Source organism: Salvelinus sp. IW2-2015, unplaced genomic scaffold, assembly GCF_002910315.2.
Source record: "Salvelinus sp. IW2-2015 unplaced genomic scaffold, ASM291031v2 Un_scaffold4388, whole genome shotgun sequence".
NCBI classification, from domain to species: domain Eukaryota; kingdom Metazoa; phylum Chordata; class Actinopteri; order Salmoniformes; family Salmonidae; genus Salvelinus; species Salvelinus sp. IW2-2015.
In genome coordinates, this window is record NW_019945658.1 from 46,645 (window position 1) to 56,002 (window position 9,358).

The 9,358-nt window shown below is 46.8% G+C and overlaps 1 protein-coding gene across 1 annotated transcript in view; it reads left to right on the forward strand.

Moving 5' to 3' along the window:
- lrguk (leucine-rich repeats and guanylate kinase domain containing) overlaps positions 1-8,927 on the forward strand; it is an 18,729-nt gene extending 9,802 nt beyond the window's left edge. Inside the window, 29 exon segments of the mRNA XM_070441606.1 lie at positions 121-136; positions 221-281; positions 375-436; positions 533-541; positions 687-696; positions 792-854; positions 996-1,004; positions 1,149-1,217; positions 1,300-1,359; positions 1,456-1,463; positions 1,558-1,566; positions 1,711-1,719; positions 1,813-1,872; positions 1,967-1,975; positions 2,119-2,127; positions 2,267-2,275; positions 2,367-2,376; positions 2,671-2,737; positions 3,194-3,202; positions 3,413-3,482; positions 3,698-3,709; positions 4,249-4,258; positions 4,628-4,636; positions 4,840-4,847; positions 4,992-5,000; positions 5,153-5,207; positions 5,256-5,362; positions 5,712-5,831; positions 8,107-8,927. Coding sequence (XP_070297707.1) covers positions 121-136; positions 221-281; positions 375-436; positions 533-541; positions 687-696; positions 792-854; positions 996-1,004; positions 1,149-1,217; positions 1,300-1,359; positions 1,456-1,463; positions 1,558-1,566; positions 1,711-1,719; positions 1,813-1,872; positions 1,967-1,975; positions 2,119-2,127; positions 2,267-2,275; positions 2,367-2,376; positions 2,671-2,737; positions 3,194-3,202; positions 3,413-3,482; positions 3,698-3,709; positions 4,249-4,258; positions 4,628-4,636; positions 4,840-4,847; positions 4,992-5,000; positions 5,153-5,207; positions 5,256-5,362; positions 5,712-5,831; positions 8,107-8,215 — 1,067 coding nt within the window. The 3' untranslated portion in view covers positions 8,216-8,927.
- Positions 8,928-9,358: the final 431 nt, after the last annotated feature.

The window sequence follows — 9,358 nt, forward strand, 5'->3', positions numbered from 1 at the left end:
CCTCTGTTCCCCAGGTGTCTGCTGTGAACATTGTTACATATGAACGTCTCCCTCTGTGTTCCCCAGGTGTCTGGCTGTGAACATTGTTACATATGAACGTCTCCCTCTGTGTTCTCCCAGGTGTCTGCTGTGACTTGTACAATGAACGTATCCCTCTGTGTTCTCCAGGTGTCTGCTGTGAACATTGTTACATATGAACGTCTCCCTCTGTGTTCTCCAGGTGTCGGCTGTGGAACATTGTTACATATGAACGTCTCCCTCTGTGTTCCCAGGTGTCTGCTGTGAACATTGTTACATATGAACGTCCCTCTGTGTTCCCCAGGTGTCTGCTGTGAACATTGTTACATATGAACGTCTCCCTCTGTGTTCTCCAGGTGTCTGCTGTGAACATTGTTACATATGAAACGTCTTCCTCTGTGTTCTCCAGGTGTCTGCTGTAAACATTGTTTACATATGAACGTCTCCCTCTGTGTTCTCCAGGTGTCTGCTGTGAACATTGTTACATATGAACGTCTCCCTCTGTGTTCTCCAGGTGTCTGCTGTGAACATTGTTACATATGAACGTCTCCTCTGTGTTCCCCAGGTGTCTGCTGTGAACATTGTTACATATGAACGTCTTCCTCTGTGTTTCCCCAGGTGTCTGCTGTGAACATTGTTACATTGAACGTCTCCCTCTGTGTTTCCAGGTGTGCTGCTGTGAACATTGTTACATATGAACGTCTCCCTCTGTGTTCCCCAGGTGTCTGCTGTGAACATTGTTTCATATGAACGTCTCCCTCTGTGTTCTCCAGGTGTCTGCTGTGGAACATTGTTACATTATGAACGTATCCCTCTGTGTTCTCCAGGTGTCTGCTGTGAACATTGTTACATATGAACGTCTCCCTCTGTTCTCCAGGTGTCGGCTGTGAACATTGTTACATATGAACGTCTCCTCTGTGTTCTCCAGGTGTCTGCTGTGAACATTGTTCAATGAACGTTCCCTCTGTGTTCCCCAGGTGTCGGCTGTGAACATTGTTACATATGAACGTCTCCTCTGTTGTCCCCAGGTGTCTGCTTTGAACATTGTTACATATGAACGTCTCCTTCTGTGTTCTCCAGGTGTCTGCTGTGAACATTTACATCTGAACGTCTCTCTCTGTGTTCCCCAGGTGTCTGCTGTGAACATTGTTACATATGAACGTCTCCTCTGTGTTCCCCAGGTGTCTGCTGTGAACATTGTACATATGAACGTCTCCCTCTGTGTTCCAGGTGTCGCTGTGAACATTGTTTACATATGAACGTCTCCTCTGTGTTCCCCAGGTGTCTGCTGTGAACATTGTTACATATGAACGTCTCCTCTGTGTTCCCCAGGTGTCTGCTGTGAACATTGTTACATATGAACGTCTCCCTCTGTGTTTCCCAGGTGTCTGCTTGTGAACATTGTTACATATGAACGTCTCCCTCTGTGTTCCCCAGGTGTCGCTGTGAACATTGTTACATATGAACGTCTCCCTCTGTGTTCCCAGGTGTCGCTGTGAACATTGGTTACATATGAACGTCTCCCTCTGTGTTCCCCAGGTGTCTGCTGTGAACATTGTTACATATGAACGTCTCCCTCTGTGTTCTCCAGGTGTCTGCTGTGAAATTGTTACATATGAACGTCTCCCTCTGTTTCTCCAGGTGTCTGCTGTGAACATTGTTACATATGAACGTCTCCCTCTGTGTCTCCAGGTGTCTGCTGTGAACATTGTTACATATGAACGTCTCCCTCTGTGTTCTCCAGGTGTCTGCTGTGAACATTGTTACATATGAACGTCTCCCTCTGGTCCCCAGGTGTCTCTGTGAACATTGTTACATCATGAACGTCTCCTCTGTGTTCCCCAGTGGTCTGCTGTGAACATTGTTACATATGAACGTCTCCCTCTGTGTTCCCAGGTGTCTGCTGTGAACATTGTTACATATGAACGTCTCCTCTGTGTTTCTCCAGGTGTCTGCTGTGAACATTGTTACATATGAACGTTCCCTCTGTGTCTCCAGGTGTCTGCTGTGAACATTGTTACATATGAACGTCTCCTCTGTTCTCCAGGTGTCGGCTGTTGAACATTGTTACATATTGAACGTCTCCTCTGTGTCTCCCAGGTGTCTGCTGTGAACATTGTTACATATGAACGTCTCCCTCTGTGTCCCAGGTGCGGCTGTGAACATTGTTTACATATGAACGTCTCCCTGTTGCCCAGGTGTCTGCTTTGAACATTGTTACATATGAACTCTCCTCTGTGTTCCCCAGGTGTCTGCTGTGAACATGTTACATCTGAACGTCTCCTCTGTGTTCCCAGGTGTCTGCTGTGAACATTGTTACATATGAACGTCTCCTCTGTGTTCCCCAGGTGTCGTGCTGTGAACATTGTTTACATATGAACGTCTCCCTCTGTGTGGCTCCCAGGTGTCTGCTGTGAACATTGTTACATATGAACGTCTCCCTCTGTGTTCCCCACGGTGTCTGCTGTGAACATCATAGTATAAGGACATACGATACGTCGTCCCGTCTGTTCCTCCACGGTGTCGGCTGTGAGAACAATCTAAGTTGAGCATGATGGACAGACCTCTCCCAGTGCTGGGAGACGTGTTCCCCAGAGTGTCTAGCTTGTGACTAATGTTACATATAACGTATCCCCTCTGTGTTCTCTCCAGGTGCTCTGGCTGAACATTGTTACAATACGTATTGAACGTGCTCCCACCTCTGGTGTAATCTCTCCAGGTGATCTGGTCTCTGTGAACATGTTACAACATAAGTCAACGTGCCTCCCTCTGTGTCTCCAGGATGATCATCGCGTCTGGTGAACATATGTTACATCAATGAAACGTCTCTCTCTTGGTTTCTCCACGTGTCTGCTTTGTGAACATGTTACATAATGAACGTCATACCCTCTGGTCTACGCAATTGCGTGCCACAGTGTTTCATGCTATGAACGTCGTTTCCATGGTCCACAGATAACCGCCGTCGCCCTCTTTGGTGTCCCCAGGTGTCATGCTCGGGAGACTCTGTGAGAAAACATGTTTGTACTCCACATCATGAACGTGACATCCCTACTGACTCGTCATCCCGCGCCCAGGAGTCGTGGGGGCATGTTTGATAAGATTTTGTTCTCCAATGCGACTCTGGATGCTGTGAACACTTGTTACATCATGAACGTTCTCCCTCTGTGTTCCCCAGGTGTCTGCTGTGAACATTGTTACATCATGAAGCGTCTACCCTCTGTGTTCCCCAGGGTGGATGAACTTGTTACATGAAGTGTGTTCTCCAGGGGTCTGCTGGAATTGTTACACATCCCTCTGTGTTCCATGTGCTCCGTACAATACATGAAACGTTCCCGGTTGTCTGCTGTGAACACCTTTTTTACATATGAACGTCTCCGCTCGTGTGTCTCCCCAGGTTGTTTCTGTCGAACATTGTTAACTATGAACGTGTCCCCTCTGGTGTCCCCAGCGCTGTTCATGGCTGGGTGAACATTGTTACATAGAACGTCTCCCTCTGTGATCCCCAGGTGTCTCTTGCTAGTGTAAACTCTGTTTCAACCTCTGAACGTCTCCTCTGCTGTGTCCCACGTCGGTTCTGCTGTGAACATTGTTACATATGAACGTCTCCCTCTGTGTTCCCCAAGGTTGTCTCGTGTGTGAACATTGTACATTATGAACGTCTCCCTCTGTGTTCTCACAGGTGTCTGCAAATGTGAACATGTTAACATATAAGAACGTCTCCCTCTGTGTTTCCCAGGTGTCTGCTGTTGAACATTGTTACCTAAATGAACGTCACCTCTGTGTCCACCAGGTGCTTGCTGTGAACAATTTTTACCATCATGAACCGTCTCCGGCCTCTGTGTAAATCCCCAGGGTGTCTGCTGTGAAGACATTGAGTACATGATGAAGCGTTCTCCCTCTGTGTTCCCCAGGTGTCTGCCCTGAAACGGTTTTACATATGAACGTCTCCCTCTGTGTTCTCCAGGTGCTCCTGCTTGAACATTCTTACATATGAACGTCTCCCTCTGTGTTTCGCCCAGGTGTCTGCTGTGAACATTTGTTACATATGGAACGTCTCCCTCTGTGTCTCCCAGGTGTCCTGCTGTGAACATTTTACATATGAACGTTCCCTCTGTGTTCCAGGTGTCTGCTTGTGAAACATTGTTACATCATGAACGTCTTCCCTCTGTGTCTCCCCAGGTGTCTGCTGTGAACATTGTTACATATGAACGTCTCCTCTGTGTTTCCCAGGTGTCTGCATGTGAGACTATTGACATATGAACGTCTGCCCCTCTTGTGTTTCCCCAGGTCCGTCTTGGCTGCTGAACATTGTTACATATGAACGTCTCCCTCTGTGTCTCCCACGGTGTCTGCTGTGAACATTTTACATATGAACGTCTCCTCCTGTGTGTAACTTATAACCCTAGGTGTCTTGCTGTAACCAGTGTGTAATCACCTTGCAGGCGATCATACATATGAACGTCTCCTCTGTGTTCCAGTGTCTGCTGTGAACATTCTGTGAACTCGGCACGGGGAAACTTCATATGAACGTTACTCCCTCTGTGTTCCTCCAGGTGTCTGCTGTGAACACATTGTTTTACATATGAACGTCCCCCTCTGTGTTCTCCAGGTGTCTGCTGTGAACATTGTTACATATGAACGTCTCCCTCTGTGTTCTCCCAGTGTCTGCTGTGAACATTGTTACATACTGAACGTCCTCACCCTGTGTTCCCCAGGTGTCTGCTGTGAACATTGTTACATTATGAAACGTCTCCCTCTTGTGTTCTCCAGTGGTCGGCGTGAACATTGTTACATATGAACGTCTCCTCTGTGTTCCCCCAGGTGCTGCTGTGAACATTGTCTACATATGAACGTCTCCCTCTGTGTTCCCCAGGTGTCTGCTTGAACATTGTTACATATGAACGTCTCCTCTGTGTTCCCCAGGTCGGCTGTGAACATTGTTACATATGAACGTCTCCCTCTGTGTTCCCCAGGTGTCGGCTGTGAACATTGTTACATAGAACGTCTCCTGTCCTCTGTGTTCTCCAGGGTCTGTGCTGAACATTATACATAGAACGTCTCCCTCTGTGTTCTCCAGGTGTCTGCTTGTGAAACATTGTTACATATGAACGTCTTCCCTCTTGTGTTTCTCCAGGTGTCTGCTGGATGAACATTGTTACATTATGAACGGCCCCTCTGTGGTTCCCCAGGTGTTGCTGTGAACATTGTTACATCACGTCTCCCTCTGTGTTCCCCAGGTGTCTGCTGTGAACAAGTTCGACCCTCCTCTGGAGGTGGTGGCAGCCAGGGAGCACATGAGTCACATGGTATTCCAGCTGATGCAGCCCCAGGTCATCTACGATAGGTAAAAACATCACGACCCACCAACTACCCTGACTGGACTACCCTCCTTATAACACGACTTTCAGCCAATCAGAAGTCGCTACGATGAATATTCTAAATAAAGCTTACATACTAAATTAACTTGTGCTCGCAATCTTTAAAAATGAAGAAACCTAGCTTTTCTGACATTTATGCTCTATTTATACATCATAGAAACTGACCTATCCCCTGGCCTAGAAAAATCTGATTTTTCTGATTGGCTTGTTGTCCTGAACAATGGTAAAGTACTTCCTAGACTCTTTATCCTTGTGCTCTCCCTCTCTAAATGGTGTACTGTTTCATCCATGTGTTGCTGTGTGCGTGTGTCCCAGCACCCTGCCCAGTCTGGACTCTCCCTACCCCATGCTGGTGTTGACTGGGCCCCAGGCTTGTGGGAAGAGAGAGCTGGCTCACAAGCTCTGCCGAGAGTTCAACGACTTCTTCGCCTACGGGTGAGTCCCAAGGGCCAAATGGTACCCTATTTCCTACATAGTAGTCCACTACTTTTGGCAAGCTGTGGCCAAACTGAGGGCTTGTATGCATCCATAAATGCACACTTTTCCGTATATAGTTGTTGCGATTCGTTCTGAAGGTAGGTAAGGAGTCAAGCGCAGGAGTGCAGAGATGTCAATGTAGCGTCTTTAATAGGCAAGTCCAAAACCGGTACAGGTACAATGACCAAAAAACACCCAAGACAAATGGGAACTCACAGTTACTCACGGAAGGAGAAAAACCCACGCTCCTTACTATAATAAACACACGTGAATAAACTGAGGAAAGCATCCACAAGCAATATGAAAAATAACCCCGCACAAACCTAAGCGGGGAAACAGATAAATATACACACAGGAATTAAAGCAAATGAAAACCAGGTGTGAATGAACCAAAGACAAAACAAACGGAAAAAGAAAAATGGATCGGTGATGGCTAGTAGGCCGGCGACGCCGAGCGCCGCCCGAACAGGTAGAGAAACTACCTTCGGTGGAAGTCGTGACAATAGTGCACTACTGGCCAGCTTGCTTCTAGGATTTTGTGCTCATTGGAATAGACTTTATCAAAGGATGAAGTTACCTTAAATATGAGAAGGCCTGGTCACAGAGGTGAAGGGTTAGGGTTATTGTTTAGGATGGTACTAAATATATTTCACTAGGTTCCCCTCTGGTTCCCCATCCATAGATACAGAATAACATGATACTTCCCACACTGTTAAACCAGATGGTCAATACTTCCAACACATGAGCAATGGCGAGTGATAAATAACAAGGTTCCCCACGACGGGCAGTAGAAGAACTATAGAAGCAGTAAATAGTGATATAGAGAGCACATACACTGGAGCGCTGGAATCAAAAGAGCATCTGCTGGACATGGCTTGTCTTGGCTCTCACCTCACGCTGATTTTAATAAAACCTCTTCACCAGGGTTTCTATCCCTGTTCCTGGAGAGATACCCTCCTGTACGTTTTAACCCTGTTCCTGGAGAGATACCTTCCTGTAGGTTTTAACCCTGTTCCTGGAGAGATACCCTCCTGTAGGTTTTAACCCTGTTCCTGAGAGAGTACCCTCCTGTAGGTTTTAACCCAAACCTGTTCCTGGAGAGATACCCTCCTGTAGGTTTTAACCCTGTTCCTGGAGAGCCACCCTCCTGTAGGTTTTAACCCTGTACCTGGAGAGATACCTTCCTGTAGGCTTAACCCTGTTCCTGGAGAGATACCCTCGTGTAGGATTTATCCTGTTCCTGGAGAGATACCCTCCTGTAGGTTTTAACCCTGTCCTGGAGAGATACCCTCCTGTAGGTTTTAACCTGTTCCTGGAGAGATACCCTCCTGTAGGTTTTAACCCTGTTCCTGGAGAGATACCCTCCTGTAGGTTTTAACCCTGTTCCTTGGAGAGATACCCCCTGTAGGTTTTAACCCTGTTCTTGGAGAGATACCCCCTGTAGGTTTTAACCCTGTTCCTGGAGAGATACCCTCTGTGTAGGATTTTCCCTGTTCCTGGAGAGATACCCTCCTGTAGGTTTTAACCCAAACCTGTTCCTGGAGAGATACCCTCCTGTAGGTTTTAACCCAAACTCTGTTCCTGGAGAGATACCCTCCTGTAGGTTTTACCCAAACCCCTGTTCCTGGAGGAGATACCCTCCTGTAGGTTTTAACCCAAACTCTGTTCCTGGAGAGCCACCCTCCTGTAGGTTTTAACCCAAACTCTGTTCCTGGAGAGCTACCCCCTCCTGTAGGTTTTACCTGTTCGTTCCTGGAGAGCTACCCTCCTGTAGGTTTTAACCCAAACTCTGTTCCTGGAGAGCCACCCTCCTGTAGGTTTTAACCCAAACTCTGTTCCTGGAGAGCTACCCTCCTGTAGGTTTTGAGTGCTCAACCTCACCTGTGTAGTGGAGTCGGAGTGTGTGTGTGTATGTGTGTGTGTGTGTGTGTGTGTGCGTGTGTGCGTGTGCATCAAAGCGAGTGTGTGGCACGTGTCCGTCTATATGTCTAGTCTGTCCGTCTTCTGTCTCGGTGTGTTGCAATACCATTATGATCCTTAGGCGTTTTTGATTATTTTAAATGTTGGATTTTTGTGCGCTTGTTGACATTTACTGCATTGATTGATAGGAACATAAGCAGTTCGCTGCAGCCATAACACCTGCTAAACTGTGTACATGACCAATGAAATTGAGTTGCTAGCTTGAATGTATTGCTGTATTGTCATTGGAACCATTTGTCTCTTGTTGTCACAGAACCTGCCATACCACCAGGGGTCCCTACTTTGGGGAAGAGGACGGGAGCGACTACCATTTTGTCACGGAGGAAGACTTTCAGAACATGATTCACATGGTACATGTTTGAGATGGACTATGTTGCTGTGTGGTTGAGCAGAATTACTGATCAACAAATCACCTTGCATCCGTTGTGTGATCAACATTAGCGATTCTGCCCCTCGCCTTGCTCAAACTGATCCCCTCAAACACACTGATAGTGTGTCAGTCTCAGATTAATTGCAATTCTTTCCGTTCGTAAAGATAAAATGTGAAGGTAAAACAATCCATGGTTAGCCCTGTCCATGACACCACCACATATTCATCGTCCTTCAGAATTTAAATATACAGTGTCTTCGGAAAGTATTCAGATCCCTTGACTTTTTCCACATTTTGCTACGTTACTACCTTACAAATCCTTAGGAATCTACACACAATACCTCATAATGACGCAGCGAAACAGGTTTTGAGAATTTTTTGCAAATGTCAACAACAAAAAAAACATTTTTAAAGTAAGATTTACATAAAGATTCAGACCCTTTGCTATGAGACTCGAAATTGAGCTCAGGTGCATCCTGTTTCCATTGATCATCCTTGAGATGTTTCTACATCTTGATTGGAGTKCACCTATGGTAAATACAATTGATTGGACATGATTTGGAAAAGCACACACCTGTATATAAGGTCCCACAGTTGACAGTGCATGTCAGAGAAAAAACTAAGCCATGATGTCGAAGGAATTGTCCGTAGAGCTCCGAGACAGGATTTTGTTGAGGGTACCAAAACATTTCTGCAGCATTGAAGGTGCCCAAGAACACAATGGCCTCCATTATTCTTGAATAAGACGACAAGAAGTTCCTGGAACACGCAAGGAAACTTCCCTGGAGATCATCGGCGCGCCTGGCGCAGACGGCCACAACTGAGTTGCAGCGCAAAGCACTCGGGGAGATGGGAAAGGCCGTTTTCGTCAGGAGAGCGTGACAATAACCTTGATGCGTCGCAAGCCACTGACAGAGTTCTAGATGAGATCTCTGCCTCTGTGGAGCGCAAACGAACCGATCATCTACGCTCAGCACTCAAACGCGATACAGAAGGGCCCTATTTCAGCTACCGTAGCCGTCCAGAGCCTTGTTCAGCAACCAGGACCCTATCGACTGGCACCACGACAGAAGCCACTCCTCGTCAAGTCAGAGCCAGGCAATACAGATTGGACCCGTCACCAGGATGTTCCAGT